The 21,551-nt window shown below is 38.4% G+C and overlaps 1 protein-coding gene across 1 annotated transcript in view; it reads right to left on the bottom strand.

Annotated features, from left to right (window-relative positions):
• Window positions 1–21,551, bottom strand: part of CFH (complement factor H) — a 35,157-nt gene that overhangs the window by 9,516 nt on the left and 4,090 nt on the right. Inside the window, exons 3-14 of the mRNA XM_074908231.1 lie at window positions 18,968–19,073; window positions 17,586–17,662; window positions 15,621–15,815; window positions 13,257–13,427; window positions 10,031–10,210; window positions 8,532–8,732; window positions 7,205–7,384; window positions 5,403–5,579; window positions 4,121–4,300; window positions 3,783–3,956; window positions 2,005–2,187; window positions 519–698 (exon numbers count right to left, since the gene is read on the bottom strand). Coding sequence (XP_074764332.1) covers window positions 519–698; window positions 2,005–2,187; window positions 3,783–3,956; window positions 4,121–4,300; window positions 5,403–5,579; window positions 7,205–7,384; window positions 8,532–8,732; window positions 10,031–10,210; window positions 13,257–13,427; window positions 15,621–15,815; window positions 17,586–17,662; window positions 18,968–19,073 — 2,004 coding nt within the window. The remainder of the gene's footprint in view (window positions 1–518; window positions 699–2,004; window positions 2,188–3,782; window positions 3,957–4,120; window positions 4,301–5,402; window positions 5,580–7,204; window positions 7,385–8,531; window positions 8,733–10,030; window positions 10,211–13,256; window positions 13,428–15,620; window positions 15,816–17,585; window positions 17,663–18,967; window positions 19,074–21,551) is intronic.

The following is a 21,551-nucleotide window of genomic DNA, read 5'->3' on the forward strand; positions in this document are numbered from 1 at the left end:
TCTATTTTAGTATTTTAGTAATTGGATTACAGATTCCTCAGCATTTCTATTCTAAGTAAGCCTGAGTTATGCCATATCGTTTATATCTCTATTACAGGAAGAAGCCACAAAAAGAAAAGGGGAAAAATCAAGAAAGAATAAAATTTAAAAAACCCAAAGATTGCTACTACTACAACTAAATAATTTTTTTTTTTTTTTTTTTTGTAGAATACTATTAAAGGCTCCCAGTCAAATCTGAGACTCTCTTCTGCAACATACTAACCAAACACAGAGATCTTGAGGGACTACCTGAAATTTTTATATGCCATCTTAGATAAGTCTGTGTAAATAAAAGGATTTACTGTCCAGCAGCGAGTTAACTGCATTTTCTTTAGTCACTTATATGCTATTGCTTTTATGCAGTTACCTATTCATGATAATCTTAACATAAATAATATCATCCCCCTGGTAATGATGACTGTAAATGCATAACACAGAAATTAATAATAAAATACATTTAAAAAAAATACACTACTGACCCACACAGTAAGGTGGTGATTGCCATTTCCCTTCTATACATGTTATTTCATTTACACCGATGAGCTGGAAACCGTTCAGACATGAAAAAGATATTTTACTCCCATTCTTGTAATTTCTTCCAACACTTATCTGTTGAGCATCAGGAAGCTGAGGCGGAGGTGGGCATGCACTCTCTTCAGCTAAGAACATGTTATAAGAGATCATAAGATAAAGTGTAACAGTTCATTACTGATTACAACATGAACAACCAACAAAACACTGGCGTTAGATAATTCTTCAGTAGTTAACTCAAGCTTGAATTAATATCATGATCATTATGTTCCACTTTAGAAACACCAGACCTGCCTTCAGATGCTCATACACTTTCAAACTCATAGAAAAGACAGTCACAATTGCCTACACCAATCTAAGATGGAGCTGCTTGCAGTCCCTCCTTTCCCTTACACACAGCTGCACACGCTTGTGTGCTTTCCCAGTTCCCCTCTGTATGGTGAACTACTTTAGGAAAACTGGACCAACTTCTGGGGTTCTTGGTTTGTTTTGTTGTTTTTTCTTCAGATGTAGCTGGTAACAGAGCTAAATGAGGATGAAAAAAGGAAACAAAGAAATAAACTTCAGTTTTGTCACTCAAGGAACAAAGGGCTGCTCCTGTCAAAGGAAAGAAAAACAGAAGGAAGGAGGTAGATCTAGGAAGGAGGAGACCTCCAGAGCTTGATTTATTGGTTCTAGTGGTTCCAGAAAACTGAGAAGGTAGAGACACTTGATTTTGAGAAGGAATGTTCCCTTGAGTGATTGCCACTCTGTGTACTTCTCCCACTTCCACGCATCATTGCCCATGAATCTGACATAATCAAAGCAGGCATTGAGATAATGATTGTTTTACAATCATGCCTTCTACAGGTAATACCCTGCTCTGCTATACGTAAAGGCAGTCCTGCAGGCATCCGACCTTTGGTGTGTATTACATGAGGGCAGTCTCCTCTAGGTCTGTGCTTTTGAATTGGCCAACCCAGCTTTTTTCTTCTTGTTTCACTAGGAAGCAATTGGAAAAAATGGAAGGTAAAAAAAGAAAAGTCAGGAATAGAGAAACTTTGAATGTTTACAGGAAATAAAGGAACTCAGATAAGCTTGAGCTATGTCTACTCTCATTTGCACCAGGGTAAAGCCGTTTTGATGAACCAAGCTTAAATTTTTCATTGCATCTTTTCTCACATCAGAAATGACAGTGAAAACTGCTCCAGTTGTCAGAGTAGAGGTCATTAAGTCTGCCTCACTAAAATAGTGTGTTTCCAAACCTAGTTCAAATGATTCCCATAATTATTCATGACTATCCTTTAGCAGATAATTGAGTAAGCACGTATATAAGCATGTAAGCGTTTCTATTTCAGAATAGTGACAATGCTAAGAAGCTTTAATAATGAGCATTTATCACTCCTATGTTAAAAAAAAAAAAAAAAGAAATTGTATGCAAATCTGAAAACATACCTGAACATTCAATCTCTGGTGACCATTTTCCAGACACACAAGTTGCCTGTTTAACATTTCTGTCAGCTGATGTACACATATAACGTATAACTTTATTGAACCCAGTCTTCTTTTTTGGCTTGGGAAGTTGACCATTCTGCACAAGCTCAACATCCACTGGAAGCACACACTGAGGAGATGGATCTGAAAAAAATCAACAAAAAGAGCTAAAAAATAGATTTAATTCGGATGATATGTACATACGCATCCACTGACAAAGAGGTCCTCGGTTTCCTAATGGATGTCCATGTTAAAGTGGTTTTTGATTTACTGTAGTTTGAAGTAACTCGATAGATTCCTAGATTACAGAAACAGGATGATTTTTTGTTCCAGCTATCTAAAGCAGGGACTGTTTTCACTCACAAAGCAATTATTTTTTTATTGACAGGATCCCTTTTGTTGAGTGTAGGAAATAATATAAAAACTAAGCATTCTTTTCTTCCCTAAAACTATCAAAAAGGTAGCAAGATGAGAAACCTTTTGCTCGTAGAAACAGAAGCATAAAGAAAGTACTACTACACACTGAGTATATATCAGGTATCAATCTCACGTAGAAGGATCTTGTGGCCCTGACTGGTGATTTGCTGAGCCAGAACACAAGCTACTTGTGAAAGCTAAGCAGTCTGTGGTTTGTGCCAGATGAAATCCTCAACATAACTGTAAATAAAGGTACAGTGTACTGAAATCACAGATGAATATAGAACCACTTCTGAAGAAAGGGGGAACCAAGAATTTGCTATAATATAAACCGTACTCTGATAAAGGTAAGTGAAGTGCTGGAGTAATTGATCCTAAACTAGACTCCTTGTTCAGTATTGCTTTTTTCTTAAATTACTGACTCAAATGCAATTTTTTCTTTCTCTTAGGAAAAGGCTTTGATTTATATCTTTTAAAAGGACATCACTTTTGTTCAATGTATGCACTGCAAAACTAAATGGGAAGATGAGAAAACTACTGATCAGAAATGAAAAGGGCTAATCCACATACAAATGGTGAGGATGAGATAAACCTAGTACGTTGTGGCTATTAATACTATTTTTAATTCCCAGTAGGATTTTAAAAAAACAAAGTAGCATACGGAGACATAAAAAAAGGATAAGAATAGGAGCATATCTTCCCTTCTGCATGAGTTTGTTCATTCTACTGGATGAAGCTGAGGAATTTCACAGGGAAAACCCTTCACTGAGTTTCTTTTGCTTGGGTCTAGCTCTGTGTCATCTCCCAAACAGTTTTTTTTCCTTCAACATCATGTGATCAGAAAAAGGTACATAGAGTACGCTATCAGATGTGTATCAACATTAGGCAGTGGCAAAACTTAGGACATTTAGGATACAGTAAGAGAGGACATTACTCAAATTAATCACTCCTAGCTGCCATATTGCACCTTATTTATGTCTTTTTGAATAAGAAATAATTTTTCATACATTACAGTGAATAACCTAATGAAATTTTGCACAAGCTATTTACCAGCTCACTTTCAGTTATTGCAGAACTCCATCTAGCACAACTAAAGCTAACAAAGTTCAGCACTGAAAGTTCAACCATTCAGAATCTTTCACATGAAACAGCAAAACACTCTGAAATGATTCAAAGAGGATCAGTTCCTGTCCTTTTAGAAACGAAGATGGGATAGTTGTTCTTGCGAGTAATACTAGCTTATAGAAGGTGTCCATAGAAGTTTCCAGGACCCAGGCATTTTCATCTATTTCCTGCTACAGTAAAGTTAACAGAAGAATTACCTTTACACACTGGTGGTGATGGAAACCATCCAAAGTAATAGCACTGAGTAGAGGCAGGTCCCACTCTTACGTAATTGTTTGCACAGGTAAATTTCACAACATGTCCATTGCGGTATTTACCTTCCTTGGGAGAAAAATCTCCATTGGGCAATTCCAGCATTTCACATTCTATTGCTACAAAGACAAAAAATTTTAAGATACAGTGTATGTCCTACATACACAAAATACATGAAATGCTACAGATTAGAACAAAACCAAAGAAAGTCTTAAAGAATAAAGCTTCACACAGTGTATACACAGTTACGCTGATTGGCAAACGCAAACATAACAATATTCACCAAGACACTGGGGCGTTGGACTCCATTCACCATTTATGCCACATCTCGTGGTACCAGTTGGCATCTTATCTGCAGTTTGATATCCCTCCAAACATGCATACTCAATTGTATCTCCAGGCATGAACATAGTTTTATTTGTGTGGTAAATCAAAATGTCCAAATGAGATGTTTTACATGATTCTGTAGAATAAAACAAAGTTAGTGCATTTTGTGATCCAGAAACACTGCCCTTTGGAAGCATAATTTCTGTAGATGCTTTAGTGGGTGCCAGTCTACTGACTATATTTGAAACTAAAAGTTCTGCATTGCCAGAATATGAACACAGAATATCCTGTGTAGCATATACACCTAATATCTATTGTGTTAATCTTCAGCAATATGCATCAAGAAGTAATATCTAGCATAAGTATTTCTTCCTTAGATTCACTTCCTTTCCTTCTGCTACACATTATTACTATCAGTGTCATAACAAACAGTTTGTACTCCTGTTTCCCATTGTCGTCTGTGAGGGCGTCAGGAAAGTGCTGCAAAATACTAGGTAAAGGCAGACTGAAATAAAAGGACAAGATAAAATATCAGCTAAAGTGGTCAATATTACGAGCCTCAGCATCATAACACTGGAAGGTTAAGGCTCCTCTTTTACTATCTGACACTGTCTGACTATCTGTTCAGGAGATGAAGGAGCTTTTAAGATGAGAAAGGCAACAGCAGTATGGAGGTATTTTCAGGAAAAAGTACATTCAGGAAAAAGCACATTTGTTTTTCACAAATGTACTTTTTAACATCAGAGCAGACATATGCATAGTGCTTTTTATGCATAGTGATAATATCACTCCAATTACCAATCCATTTTTCTCTATTTTGGGCACTTTTAAAGTTCTTGGCAAAATCCCTTGGTTCACAAGCATTTCTTCAAAAATCTTCCCTCACATGCGTGAAAGGCGGGAGAACTGGGAGTGAATTTGGGCACAGGCACCTTGTATCAGGTAAGAATCACTGGGGAGGTCAGTGATTACCATCTCCTTCTTGCTGTGGAGGCCCAAAAAGATAGCTCACCTAGAAGAAAGTAAATATTTTCCCACCTCACTCACTTCCTTTATGTTTTCTCTATTTCTTGGAGCCCCAGAAAGGTTAATCTCTGGAGGATCAGTTCTGTGTTTGAATTTCCCTCTGCCCAGTAAGAAAACTCTACCAATCTAGATGTCAAAAATCTGAGAACATAGCACAACATGTCTGCTCCAGTGACAATGATAGGGAGCTCCGAAGCCTCTATGCTACTCACTGATGCACTTTGGAGGTGGAGTCCAGCCATTCTCTTGACACTGTATCACTCCTGTTTCTTGGCCTTCTGGAGTTACAAAGCCAGTAATACAATTATAGGTGACCTTCTCCTGTAAATTAAATGTTGTCTTTCTCAAGGTGAAAAAACCATTTTCAAAATTGATATTCTGGCATTTTTCTGAAAGAGACAGACAGAATTTACTCCAAGTAAAACACTGCTAAACTACATGCTTATAATACATGGAAGAAGAAGGACAAATGAAGCAGCAGCGGGATTTAGGACATTTTTAGGAGCACATGAATTTCTGCTTCTGCATTGAACTTTCTTCCTGAGGGGACAACTGGAAAGTGAACAGTCAAAGTTCAGTTACCAACTCGTGCAGCACAAACAGGGATGGACAGGAGTTTGATTTGCAGCAGTCCTGCAAGTTTCCAGAACTGTATGTCCATATCTGGTCTTCACTAGAAATGAAATTCACGTTGGGCATGCACAGCACTGTGCATGCATAAAGAGGACCTTCTGTCCATATTGCATCACCATGGTGATCCAGAGCTCACCATGGTGTGCAGGTACCACCTCAGTTCTACCAAAGAGAAATCATTCAGGGTGCACATACTGCAGGGCTAAAGGAAATTTGTAGCAAAGGACCCCTTCTTGCACACTAAAACACTAGTACAGACAGACCAAATATTGCAACTGATTTCACATCACTTGGAATACCTTGTTTAAGACAGTCTAAATGGATGGAAATCAGTAGTCTTGGTTGGAGGTTATGGTCTGTTATTCTGAAAGAAAACTTCCATAGTATACTAAATTCTTTACTAAGAGATCACTCTGTGAAGGAGTTTCTTCATTTTAAGAAATTAACACTACAACAAAGAGCAATATTTGCACATTAGAGAGTCAAGTAAATAAAGATATAAAAAAAACCCCAAATAAATTTGAGGGTGTATTTGAATGATGGGAGCAGAGTTAATGATACTTCAGTGCAACAGCTTCAGAAGTTTAAATTTCACATCAAATTTTTTGGTGTTTATACCAGTGATAACCATAATTGCCCAATACTAGGCATCATAAAATTTTATTTTGCTTCCTTATTGCTATGTCAAAATCTCAGTGGGTGGTGGTCCAAAACATGCTATGGTTAATGTCTCCATCAGGGTGGAATTGTTAAAAAGTATTTTTACAGTTCAAGAAAAGTTAGGTTAAATTATTTCTTTTGTCCATATGAAATCATTATCTAAGGTATTTAAAGTTCCTGTGAGACATTCTAGCAACTTCAGGCTTGGTGCAAGTCAGGAACAACAGCTAGAAACAGAGTTGGGAGAGGTAACCTTGCTATTCGTCCCCCCTTCCAGTATGATGCCAACTGGAAAGGAAGAAAGAGAAAAAAGGACCAGGTGGCATAGTGAGAGGCTGAAAGGAGACAAATTACACATAGGCTGTGCAAGGGGAAGGATTACTATTTATTACATTACCGCACAGCTATAATAAGATTTCACCACTGAAGACAAAGGGACCATGACTCCCATCCCAGAGCTTACATTCTAGGGGATCTGAATGAGCCACACGTGGACATTTGAACAGGGTTACATTCTGCAATTTGTATAGCAGCTGACCCCAGCGGCAGACAGAGACATGAGAGCTGTGTGGGACAGTTCAGAGAATCACAGCATTGTGTTTCATTTGTAGGGCACTTAGACTTAGATTTACTAAGCAGTGGTGACAGATTAATGTAGGCGATGTGATGATGGATTTACTGGTTTTAGCTAGAAACCTCAACAAAATGCAAGCACACTCACTTTTACGGATGCATCTCGGAGGAGGTGACCAGCCATCCTTTGTGCATGTGACTTCCCCACCTTCATGTTCAGTTAGATAGTCAGTGTCACAGACATATTTAACACTTTCACCTTCTTTGTAAGAACTCTTCCATCTCTGTGAGAAATAACCATTCTCCAGCTGCCTGGTATGACATATTTCTAAAGAAAGAAGATAAGTACATTTAACCACAGTAATTTGTACAGCTACAACTGAGATAAACCGTTAAGAAAACAGTTACTAAAAAATGGGCCTCCAAGGACCTTTCTGTAGATTTCTATCCCAAAAAGACATTCATGTTGAAACCTGAATGAAAGCATGTTTTGTTTCACTGCCCTAAGATTAACAAATTGCATGAACAAGAGCACAAGTCACTACATAAAGTGCTAAGAAGTGGTCTACTAAACAATACTGCTTACCTAGTCTCCATAAGCAAGACTGGCTAACTTCTGTGCGTCTAGCATCATGTACACCAGCTCTGCTTTGGACTGCTACATCTCTAAAATGTTGGCTCTACAACATCCTGCACCCCCAAGAGCCCAGAAACAAGGAATACGGCTGTAGGAATTCTACAGCTGCGTTACTTGAGTAACTGGTCCTTTCCTCTGGGCAGGACTCCACTCATGTCCTGCACTGGGCACCACTCCACTAGAGGGCAACAGGGAAGGATCAACCTTCTGTAATCCACTTCCAAGCCCTACCAGTAGGTAGGAACTTTACTGTGACTGAAGATGTGTGTTAGGAGAGAAAGCCTCAGCTCAATGCCTCATATCTATTTTAAATTTATTTTAAATCTAAGTCAGTGTATCTGGATCTTTTTTGATGCTATGCTCACTTTCAGCTTATTGCAAGAGAGTGCCACCTTCTCAGCTCCAAATGTTATCCAAAGGGATCAGGCAATGGATCTCAGAAAGGAACCTCTAGAACAGGTGCCCAAGCCACCGAAGGAAGAATACATTTACATGGAGTAGAAACCCTCTGTTTGCATGTGCAGATTAAAGTAGATGCATGCATGTGACCTAGAAGCTGGAGAAACATTTCCTACGTATTTCTTAATCTCATTAATAGTTTCATGAATAAAGAAGCTCCAAAATCCAAAAGCACTGTTTCAGCCTTACTCATTTCAGAGTGTCACTTTCCAGCTGACAGGTTTGAGCTCTGCAGATAGGATGATGGTCTGGGTGCAGTTCCAGGGGTCAACTAAACAAATTGTTCTTTGCTCCGTCTTGTGCTCCATCGGCACAATTTCTGTTGCACAGACCTTTGATAATTATAACAGAATTGAGCACGTAGTGGAAGTATACTTACTGAGGCATTTTGGCTCTGGAGACCAGCCCCTTCCAGAACAGGCTATTCGAACCCAGTAGTGTCCACTTGGGGTTGAATAACCATTAGCGCAGTGGTAATCAGCATGCTGCCCAACCCTCATTGGAAAGTAATAGTTTTTGTGGTACTCCAGTGAATCACTTAACTTGCCATTTTCTATAGCTGGGTAGTCACATGGTTTCTCTTGAAACAGAATTTAACAGCAACAATATCAACACCTGCATGACAAAAAACTCAGGACACAATTAATTCAGCTTCAGCTTCATCTGAGTGTTTTCTGAATGTGACAGAATCAGGACACCTTGGCAGATCCTAAGGAACAAGAACAACTGCACTCTGCTTCTGGTGTCTTTGTTAGTGCTTATACCTGTGTTGCTTCCCTCCAATTTTATTGCAACCAACAACAATCCAGTCAATATTCTCACTGTCCAAAGGCTGATTCATGAGACCAAATGTTTATTCTAAGGTGAGATGACTCTGCCTTTGTAGAGTGTCTCAACTAAATCTAATACACTGACCATGAGACGGGAGCCCAGACAGCTACCTTAGATAAATACACCGAACTGTGAACTCTTAAAACTGAGATGACTCTGTCACCGCTTTAATTTGTAACTTTTGGGATACTGCACCAAGGGCTCTTTCTAGCTCTTCTCATTTGTATTTTAAAACTGTACGCACTGTAGTTCTTTTGTTTTCTCAGTTCCTCAAAAGAACTGACCCTTTCCAGGGACAAGTACAAGGATAGAAGGAGGAGATTCCCAGAAGCTTTCATTCAAGTTTACCCAGGGTGTCCTACTTAGTCATGGCAAGAAGGTTCCTCTCAAATTGCTCTGACCCATAGCCTACATGCTGGAGCAGGGGAGATCACCCCCCAGACAGACCATTCAGTAACGACTGCAGCGATCTCAGAATGATACCTGAATTTTAGAACCCACTGGGCAAAATTATCTTTGTAGTTATGGGAAGTTTAAGCCAAGAAAGAACTCGTCAACAAACAAGAATACCTTGTTTGGTTGACAGGTTATAATAGGTAGAATAAAACTGTGATTGTTCATAAGATACCAACACATAACTGCAAGTAAAAATCTAAAGCTGTGATAACTATGATGAAAGATACCTTCTAACCGTTCCCTATGGTTTGGATACTTTAACACTATGTCCTCTTGACTGCCATGCTGCTCCTCAGGTGCACCACAAACCTTCCTGACAGGTTGCTGACTGTAGCACATTCTAACACGTACTTTCACAAATACAATAATAGATAATACCTGTGTTCATAAACATAATTTAAATGTATATTATATCATTGTTCTTTTAGCTGATTTTTCCAAACTATCAAATTAAGCTTTACATCACCAAGAAAGACAATGAATAAGCATCTCTCGTTTCTCATTCTTTGTAAGTTTTTCTCATTACCTTTTTTTCACTGAGATATTTCAACAACTCTACATGTTGCATCTTCAATCATGAGAGCTACTTACGTACACAACCTGGATCAGGCACCCAGCCATCCCTGGTGCACTCAGCTGTGTTTTTGCCAGTCAATGTTTTAAAATGATATCCAGTATTACACTGTACTGTGATTATATCACCTACTACGTAGTTGTCTTCCTGAGGTCTAAAGTTTCCGTTGCGAATTATTGGAGGAGAGCATACAATTTCTAAATAAAAAGAGAAAAAAATGGATGCTAATTTGAAGAATACATTTATATTTATTACATAAATTCTTATTTTCATAGTATATTAATAATACCTGAATAAAATTATTAAACATGTTACTTAGGGCAAATAAAAGGTTACATTTCTCTCCCACTCTTAGAAATGTGCAGTTCTGCAAGAGGAGAGTGACAGCTGTTACTGATGTCATGCTAATTAGAAGATTAAAAGCTAATTGCAATGAGAATGGTTGGAACAAGAACTTGGTCAAACTGAATTTGACTAATCTCTTCCAGCAGGTCATTCCACAGCTGGAGCTCAGAATGACCTATACTGGGCTCACTCACAGCTCTCCTGGGCTGGTTTATGGACACTGTCCCAAAGGAAGGCACGTTCACCAGCAGGTCCTAAATGGAGAAATAACTACACTTGACTAGGAACTGATCATTCAAAGGCTGTGTCATTAAGGTCAGGGTCTTGCACTGGCACTGGAAGTATTTCAACAACCAAGAAGGGACAAGAATGCTATTCTAAAAAGCTCACGATACCTTTATGCTCAGAAAAGCCTGGCAAACATATTATTCGTAAACCAGAGCCTGTCTTTTCCTTTTTTTTGTATTCTATTTCCAGTTCAGAAAATCCTACCAACACACTCAGGGCTGGGAGGGGATGACTAAAGGTTGGTCCTGCTGTGCAGTAAGGGTGGGCGAATCAGCTGTATACATGTACTGCTGAACCATGTAGGTTCAGTGATAAGTCAAGTAGGATCCAGAATCACTTTTTGGGGTATCTGAATATGCCCCCAAGTATCAGAGCCCAATATCAGTGTCTGTAAGAATATTTTATTTGGCACGTCTCAAAAGCAGTATGTTGCTAAACTGTAGGCAATGCATATTAATTAGTATCATTACTAATATTGAAGCAGAAAGGTCAAGAATTGAGTGGGCACTAAAGACTGACTACTCTTTTTTCTAAAGGAGCCTTTCTGGAATTGGTTGCAGGAAGGTGGGTGGTACATAACATCCTACAACGTTGCCCTGTTGCCAACAATTTTTCCCCGTTTCAAGTTTTTGGCAATTTCTTGAAAACAATTCAAGGCACTAATGATTTCCCCCAAGTTTACATCAAACTGCTTCAACTGGGACATAACATGCATATTTATGTTTGTGGGATTTGGAGATTTTAAATATAGTCTTTAAATGCTATAGTTGTATTAAACTAAAGCAAAATCCACGATCCAGAGGGCTGGAACTAGCCTCAGAAATTACGGATTTGTCAACTTAACTGCTCAGAAGACATTTGGGAGTTAGAAAGCAACAGGGAGTTTCTGCATCATAAATATATTAATTGTAGAGATTCTCAGACAATTTCTGATAGGAAGTTTGGACACCATGGATAATGTGGTTGTGCAATTACAGCTCTGATGACATTAAACAAATTGCTGTCTTCATCCCAGACTAAGGGTCATGGACAGTGGCAGGATGCATGCATACCATGTTACTTTGGTCTCTGTTTAAACACCACTTCATGTACATGGTTCTTGGGGTTAGTGAACTTAAAATCTGTTGTACACAATTCTTGACATAATGACTGTGTAGAAATCACTATTATTTTCAGCTTTATATATAATCAAGCACTACAACTCCATTGTAATTTTCAATTGGCCACTTATGGTCATCAATGGACTACTTATTCTTCTGAAATTGGACTACTTCACATTTGCTCAAACTCCTTTGGAAATGGCCATGTCAACTTCAGACTCTTCTTCCTACAACATTATTTTCCTATTTCAGAAGAACTCTTGAAAAGCAGTTTACAAACTTAAATCAGGATTTTAATTTGAAAGGTACTTTTGTAATTCCAGTCATTTCTGAAAGGTTGCACAGTACACTGTATCTGACTGAAGTTCCATCAGTGAAATAGGGATCATTTTTTAACTGTTCCTCTTTGGTTGGAACTGGTTGATCAGCACTAGTAGTCTGGAAATTTAAAGAATGGATATAATGACTAGCAACAAGGTGCTTAGTCTGCTCAAATTACAGTAAGGCTCATCAGGAGAAAATGCAGAGGTCAGTACAGTAGGTCAAATGTCTCAAATGTTCATACAGGGTGAGATGTTTAGTAATATTTTACTGAGTGGTTAGTCCTATGATTATAAATAGCAGAGTCTTGGCTATGGTGACATGCCATCACAGCTACTGAATTCAGAAGACCTGAAGATGGATTAACTTGTATTTCCCCCTCAAAGAACTGCTTGTGATTCCTAAGTACGTCATCAAGCTAATATTATTAGCTTTCCCTAATTTTCTTCATACTGCTGCAGTTCATATGGTATCAAACAGATACTTCTTTACCCAGTCTTCCAACATACAGCACAGTCACTGACTTTTATGTTCATGTTAAACACACTTAAAGAGGTATTAGGACTTGATGTGAAGAAAATAGGACTTCAAAAACTATACCACTTCTCTAAGAAGCTGGTTTCAAATGTTAATTTTCCCATGTCATTAAAAATATCAGATTCCTTTTGTAGTTTGATTTTCGTTGATAATAATACTTTTTTTCCTGCTTTCTGATTTTTCCACTCCTTAGATAAAACATTTTCACCATATTTTGTAGAAGGTAAAGAGATTCAGGTTTATACTTCCGATTTGTCCCAATTAGGATTTTTTTTCTAACTGAAGAAATCTGTTTCCTATGTTCTCCCACTAATTAAGAATTATATAAAAAACCCCCCCAACAACATCACTTACTAATGGTGCATTAAGTATTTTATCATCAATCTCATTTATGCAGTGTACTAGAACAACTGTTGCTTCATGGACCTATTTACCTACACTCAAGTAACAAAACACTGAATTAACTGGTTTTGCTACTGCTCTCCATGAAAAACTCTTATCCAGTTGTTTGGTCTCTTTAACAATCCTACCATATCTTCATGGGATATTGGTCAGATGTGGATGGATTTCTTGTTATGAATAAACTAACTTTTGTCTCTGAAATTACTTAAAAATACAACAAATGCAGAAAATAACTTTAGGCAAGGCTAACCAGTGCAATAGGGGATTGGATTCCATCCTGATTCAGTACATTGTGTATCTGCTCTTTCACCGTGTCTGTATCCTTCATCACAGGCATAATGTAGTTGTTCATATTCCTTGTACGACCCCTTTGGAGAACGTATAAATCCATGTGGAATTTTTGGCACATCACAGATAATCTCTGAAATTAAGAAAGACAAAATCCATATATTTTTGTTTATTTTTATTTGCTAAGAGTAAGTGCCTAGTTGAATAAAATTTAGGGTGTGGTTTTTTTTTTTTTTTCATTTGACTTCACAAAAACATTTGCATTTGGAAACTGTCTGAAATTCATTTGAGAATTCTTCAGTGACCTGGTTGTGGGTGCCGGGTAGAAAATATGGTGCAGCACGACATCAATAGAAAACTGGTCCATGAGACAGATTTCAGGGCTTTGCTTTGGATTTTATTGGATCTCAGAATCAGTATATGAGGTAGGGGACATACTGTAATAAGAAACTAGGCTATCTGAAATTTAGGGTTTCCATTTTTCAGAAAATATAATGTCATTGTAATTTCCAGCAACCTAAAGCTCACTCATAGCCAGTAGACGATTAGTTAAATCAGGGCATCAACAGGAAAAAAGAACTAAACTGCCTGGAAAACTGACACTGGAACGCTTAACTATCTATAAAATAACTTCAGCATCCCCAGCTCCTTGACAAACCCAATAAAACCACTGAGATCTTGTAGTTTCCAAAAACTGCATTCATAAAGCCAGAAAACAGTCAAGGCTTTGCTGCCTAGGCCACAGAGCCAGCCACCAAAGAGTTCTCTAGGATTCCTTCGCTGGATTTACTTTGCGTTTAGGATGAAATATAGCTCAGTGGAATTATTGTTTAATAAAATTCACTGTATTTTGCAAATGTTACAAGCGCATGTGTTTAATCCCACATTATGCTGTTCAAACTATAATAAATGGGGGTTTCAAAGCAGCAAAATGCAGCCCTGACATTGTGAACAAACCATACATGTATCTGACATCCTGACACATGTACTCTGCTCTTCTAAACACATACTTCCCAACTGGATAACATATAAATAATCTAAGAAACTTGATGGACTGAATATTTAACAATGACTGTTACCATAAGGTTCCTGGGATTCATTCTTACATACTGACAATCCAATCCCATACAATCTCTGTTTGCAAAATGGAAAAATAATCCCATCCACCAGTATAAACTGCAGGTGGGGCAGGGTGGGGTCAACTAGCGGAAAAGTAGTTTTGCAAAAATACTGGGCAGTCCTGATGGACAAGTTGAACAGCAGTCAGCAATGTGCATTTGCAGCAAACAAAACAGCATCCTGGGCTCCACTGGGAAGAGTGCTGCCAGCAGGTCAAAAGAGGTGATCTTTCCCCTCTGCTCAGCACTGATAAGACCACATCTGGAATGCTGTGTCTAGGTCTGAGCTCCCCAGTACAGGGAAGACATGGACAAACTGGAGCAGGTTCAGTGAAGCTAATTAAGGAACTGAAAAAGCTGACAGATAAAAAGAGGCTTAAGAGAGTCTAGAGAAAAGAACCTTGGTGGGGAGGGAGGATCTTATTTGTATGTATAAATTCCTGACTGTGATGTCACTGGCACCCAGTGACAAGATGAGAAACAATGGGCACAAATTGAAGTACAGGAAATGCCACTTAAACATAAGAAAAAACATTTTTACTTAAGAATGGTCAAACATTGGAATGGGTTAGAGAGGCTGTGGAGTCTTCATCCTTGGAGATGTTCGAAAGACAACTTGACATGGTCTTGAGGAACTTGACCTAGCTGACTGCTTTGAGGTCCCTTCCAACCTCACCTATTCTGTGATGCTGTGGTTCTGTAAAAACTAAACATGAATTAACCTTCTAAGTTGTCAGAACACATTAGTCTGAAGAAAGAAAAATCCTTCATGATTTCTTATATTTTATACCCTAAGAATATGAGTGTATTAAAATCATACTTTTTTTTCAAACTTGGTTCACATAGATTCAAAATTGTTTGCAATTACTGTGGTTAAATCAACACTGAAGTGATCAAATCTTATGTAGACATACCAAAGCTAGTTTCAAAGAAATTGACTGCAGACTGGCAAAACATACAGCTTGTAGTGAAAATGTGGGACAAACAGATGGTTCATTAAGACTATATTAGCATCCAATATTCTCTGATTTCTCTTTCTTACCTTACTTCTTTTGCATATATGCAATGGAGATTGTTTACAGACAAACTCTGCTTAATTGCTGTGGAATAAAGTAAAAGCTTTGTAGTTTACCATATGGTAACCAGTCCTTAGAAGTCTGTGAGAATAAAGCTTCTTAATTACAGATAATAAATAGTGTTCTTTTTACCTTGGCACTGAGGTACATCACTACTCCATTTTCCATTAGAAGAGCACATTATTTCTTTAGATCCAACAAGCCTGTGTTTTGCATTACATTCAAAATTTACAACCTGGCCAAAGGAATATTCTCGGCCTAGCTCAAATGCACCAGTTATAATTATTTTTCCATTTTCTGGTGCTTGTATAGGTAAACACTTTGCCACTGGAAAACAAAACAAAACAAAATGAGTGAAAAAAAGCAGCCATTCTGAGGTCTATTCTGTAAAACAAATTGACAAACAAAAATGCCAAAATACAGAAAACTCACTGTAATTTCCTTACACATTTAAAAAATATACACTTTTGTTATGTATTCAGATACCATTTGCAACAGATGATATAATGTGAAACCCTTAGCAAAAAGACAGGCTGACACAGGAGGAAGCTTGTAGACTGGCTCTCATCATCCTCTTCTCTGCCCTTGAAGGCTAAAGACCCACTGAACTAGACGATCTCCTGCGGTCTCACACAATACAAATTAGCCTATGATCCTCTGAATTCTGTGGATGGTTAGATGAGCCTTGACTGACATATAGGGCCATTAAGCTTTGTCAAAATATAGGTTAATTTACTTCAGAGCTATGGCAAACTGAATTTGCTGTAGACAAATATCTAGGAAAGTGCTGTGTTATAGACTGACTACAGCAGTTTAGTTGCTAACTGAAAATCCTAGTTAAGGATATCAGAACAATTATATTACTAAACAAACACAATGTCAGCCATGAGTTTAGACCTCTTGTATCTCCTAAATTTGTAACTGCAGAAAAAGGAGAATTAATGTATGTCATGAGATATTTCTTATTAAGGGGGAAATGACTATCAAAGCTCATTCTTAAAATGTTCACATAGATATCACTGGGCATGTACGAAGGTGACTGCTGCTTTGCTCCAGCTTCTCTCTGAAAATATTCTCAATGTTATAAGCCATCTGCCTTTGCTATGAGGTCACATTCTGTCTTCTAGGTTCCTCACAATTATGACATTATACACACACGTTTTTTCATAGGCAGTCATAATTCAGCCTAATGAAAACTCCTCAGTCATGAAAGAAAAATCTTATGAGGACTTTGAAATTGTAGTATCCTGGTGACATCTGGCACAAAAATGTTGGAAACCATTCCTGTATACTGTGCAGACAGAGACCTGTATGTCTAAAATTGAGGACACTTAAAATCCAGTAAATGAAATGTGAAATATCTGAGACCAAGGAAATGTCAAAATACAGACAACAAACTTCAGACAAGAGAAAGACATCTACTTTCATTTGTGATTCTTAGAGAACCTTTCCTGGCATAAGATGCTTTACCTAAAGAGAAATTTCGCTACTGCACACATATGTTAAAATAGTTAAAATTTATCTTTGGGAAGAAAGGAATCTTATTTTCATGATCATGCAGGTTTGAAACTGGTGAAAAGGGAATTTTCATCTGAGCCATCCAGTTTATTAAGTCTTGAGGTCTGAGTCTCTTGCTCTCATTCTTACTTACTGAAGTTCTTCCACAGTATGCTAACAGGGAGAAGAACTTATAACAAAATCTCCATGGTTAGGATATTCACAAGGGTGGAGGAGGAAACTAGCTAAAAACACACATGCTTTCAACTTCAACATAGATCCGAAATGCCTCGTCCCAGGTGTCTTTTGTAACCGTGTTTTGCAGGCATCTACTCTATCGGGGCCTTTAGGTGAGGCAGAGCTTTAAGCCAGGCTGGGGGTGACAAGACTCTGTTTTGTGAATGCTTTTAACAAAAGCTTGAGAGCTTATTGGGCTAAAATGGTTGAGCAGTCATTGTAAGAGTTTCACTGCTGCATAACTTGAACTTTAACATATGTGAATTAATAATAGTAGAGAGATCACAGTCTATTTCTAGATAGTATCAAACAGATAAAAAAAAAATCACTTTGAGAAAGAATTAAATGTCAAACTCTATTTACCTTCACAGTGAGGGACGTCATTGCTCCATCCATCTGCCTGACACTCACGGTAATTTCTTTGGCTGAGCATCCAGTATCTTACCAAACAAAAAGTAAACAATGCTAAAATACAGTCTCATTATGTGACAGAAACAGCAGTGCTGCTGTTTTTGAAGCAAAGGAAGTAGGTTTCATATATTCTAGCCCAGACTAAACAAAATGTGAAAAAACTGAGTAGTTTTTTGGCCTGTGTCTCCTCTATTTTGTTTATTTTAATTGCATATGGCAAAAAGTACAAAAAAAATCAGAAAGTAGGACGTAATCAGTAAGATGGCTTCCTCATTACAGAAAGAGCAAGCTCATAACAAATAACCTAGGCATAATTTACACAGTCAATAGCAAGCAGAGTAAAACTCCTGTTGCCTGTGCTCTGAAAGCCATGTGACAACATCAAAAGAGGACTTAATCCAAACCATACATATCTCATGCATTGATAAGCTAGTATTATCTTAGGTTTGAAGGCAAGATGGCCACAATGCCATGGCTTCTGCTTTGTCTGAAATGTAGTCAGAGGGTACAGGTAGTCTGAAAAACACTGAAGTACTGTCTGAATTTAAGGGATTAAGGAGAATATTGATTTTGAAATGCTTTTTGTGGAACTCAGACTAGATTACAGCAATACAAAGACTGCAAAAGCATGGCCAAACCACTGTACCATGCTTATAGATGAATTGCAAGAGGAAAAAAATCCACTCATAGGCATACTTAACTAAGTACGATATATTTGCCATGCTGCAGTTTTCATTGGAGATGAATAGAGGAGGAAGAGAGAAGAATTACTTCCAATTAGTTAGTGAAAACATGTTAGTAAGTATACCAGAAATGTCTTCCATCAAACATTTTTGCAATACATTTTACTTCATAATGCACAAAAATGATTTAAGCAGGACTGATGAGTTGTGGTTCTGAATGAGAATCTGTTGTACAGCCTAATGACTTCGCTAACATAACTGCGTCATGACTGTCTACTGAGAGCACTGATTCCAGCATAAAAAGTTGCATTTCCATATGAACCGGCCGGCTGGTAGAGTCATGAGGCAGCTTTACAGACAGATCACTATTTTTGTTTTCTACTTGGACAGCCATGATTTCAAGTTAGCTATAGCTTTACAGATTTTAGACCCTTTGGATGACACCTTCACATTCATGAGTTCAGTTACTCCAGTAGCACCAGAGAAGAGAGTTATCTTTAGTACTACTGTAACTGCAAAAATGTAACAATAATCAAGCATTAAATATTAGTAAATCGCAGCTGCATTACAGACAACAAATCTATAACTGACACTTCTTTTAACATTAACACCCTATGTTAACTCCTATGTATTGAATTAAATAAGTATTACCCATCATTACATCTGTATTCAACTCTGGCACCAAATACAAATTCAGTTCCACTGGTAAGTTCAAATGAACCAAACTCAATATCTCCAGGATGTCCACAGGGCTTATCTGGTAAAAAAAAGAAGAAAAAATTACTTACACCATACACAAGAATGTCAAAGCGTGAAAGACAGCACTTTTTCTAGTAATCAATAGCAGTATGGGCCTTTCAAAAACTCAAAAATACTCAGCTCAATCCCCTCTTTTGTTAATCATGGTCTTCAACAAGAACATATTGGAGTAAGGATCTGCTGATTTTCTAAAAGAAATTAACTAATTAGCAGGTTTTATTTCTTTACAAATGCTGAGCATATTTTAAGTTTTATGACAAATTTAATGGCAGAATGTAACTTCAGATTTTCATACAATTTGTGACATAGTGTCCTGGTTTGAGTGAGTGGCAGGGGTTTTGGTAGCAGGGGAAGGGGCTACAGCAGTGGCCCCCATGAGAAGTTTCTTGAAGCTCCCCCAGCTCCAAGTCAGACCCACCTTTGCACCAAGGCCGGGCCAAGTAGCTGCACCTCTGCAATAACATATTTAAGAAGGGGAACCTGGGAGGAGTTGTGGGAGTTGTGAGGTTCACATCTGTGCTAACATGGAGGTCAGTGGAAGAACGGGGGAGAAGGGGGAGGTGTGCTGGAGCAGACACTCACCTGTATCCCGTGGTGGGACGGCAGGGCCACCCCCCACCACCCATGGGGGTCACCGGAGGAGCAGATACCGATCTGTGGCCTGCGGAGGGCCCACACCAGGACAGGTGACTGTGCCTGAAGAAGGCCAGACCTCACGGGAGAAGCCCCCACTGTTGTAGTTCAGTGCTGGGAGGATTGCAACACGCGGGGGTGACCCACGCACCCAACACGCGGGAGTGACTCATGTCGGAGCTGGTTTGGGGCGGACTGTCTCCTGTGAGGGGGGCACCGAATTGGGACAGGGGAGGAATGCCAGAGGTGCCCCCCACCCCGGCCCAAGGTGGAAGAAGCAGCAGGACTGACCGCACCCCCCCTTCCCTGTCCCCTGCGCTGCTGAGGGGAGGAGGTAGAGATATCGGGAGCAGAGCTGAGCCCGGAGAGAAGGGAGGGGTGGGGAGAGGTGATTTCAGGATGTGATAATGCTTCTCCCAGTCCTACTCTGTCTGTTACATGTTGGTGTTGTTAGTGTCTGTATTAAATTTATGCTCTTTTTTTTTCTTCTCCTAACAAGTCTGGATTTTGCCTGTGCCTTAATGGATAAGATCATCTCTCCCTGTTCTTATCTCAAAGGCGGAAGGGGGGTGTGAGAGGCACCTTTGCTTTATTTTTCCCTTCTCAGTGCTGGGGGGGGAAGGGGGGAGTAAGCAGCTGCATGGTGCTCAGATGCCCTCTGAGCTCAAATCACAACACATAAACTGGTCTGAAGATTCCACTACAGAATCCATCCACGACTGGAATAAATTTTCTCAATCTGATAGGGGTTGTGCTGAGTCTTTAAAGAGGGATGATCTAAGGCCACAGGAGTCTTTTGGTCCTCAGTCCCTTCTGCTCAAAGTTCCCCATAGGACTTTTCTTATGGTCTGGGCCTAACAAGTTGCCCTAAATTCCCCAAATAATTGCAAAGATGAACACACCATTCCTCTCATTCATCCATTTTTGATGTTAAAATATAGACTGCAAAATAAACTGCATAGTTACAACCTATTAGGCCTCCTCAGAAGAAATCTTTCCTGGTCCTCATCAACCTAGGCAATTTCATTATTTGGAGAGTATCAACATCCTTGTTTTTTCCAAGGAAAAGGTGTCTGAGTCATGATCAATTTTGCTGTTTAGTGTGGCCTGAAAAGAGAATGGGATCACTTAACCTGGGGCAGATCATCCCTTTCCTCCTTCTACCTGCACCTTGGCAGTGTCAGTATCTATTCACTGGATGGCAGTATTTACTTAAATATGTTACTAAAAAGCAACATCAAATTTTGTATAATTGGAAAAATCCATGCTCACTGAGTAGTTATACAAATACATATAAAAATTGAGAAAGTGACTAAACAAAAAATGTAAAAGAAACTATTAACAACTTTATTAATTTTTTTTTTTAATGATTTGTATTTATCTCTGTTTGAAAGACACCTGGGACTTAATTTTATATTATCAAACCAAACATTTATATTCTACTAGTAAAAATTTTCTATGTTAGATCGCTAAGAAAAAAAGCTTGTGTTTAAAATTTGTGTTTAAAACTCATTTATTACAGAAAAGAAGTATGGGCTGACTAACAATAATAAACTTCAATTTCTTCACTAGTGAATTCTGCATGACGGTGTGAGATATTTCTAAATTCTTAACCCAGTATACTAGAGATAATAAATAGAAGCTCTCATCCTAATCATGAATTTTCCTTCAGAGTTTAAAAGAGAAGGCAGGAAATACAAATTTCCCGCTTCCAATAAATTTTCTTTCATAGAGCTAGTTGAATAAACTGAAAAGAAGACAATGCTGTCTCTTCACTTGCATTCAGAAGCTAGGTTAGTGCTTTACTCTGCTTAGATTGCAAGTTTCATCTGCATTAGACTTT

Source organism: Athene noctua, chromosome 5 (assembly GCF_965140245.1).
Source record: "Athene noctua chromosome 5, bAthNoc1.hap1.1, whole genome shotgun sequence".
NCBI classification, from domain to species: Eukaryota; Metazoa; Chordata; class Aves; order Strigiformes; family Strigidae; genus Athene; species Athene noctua.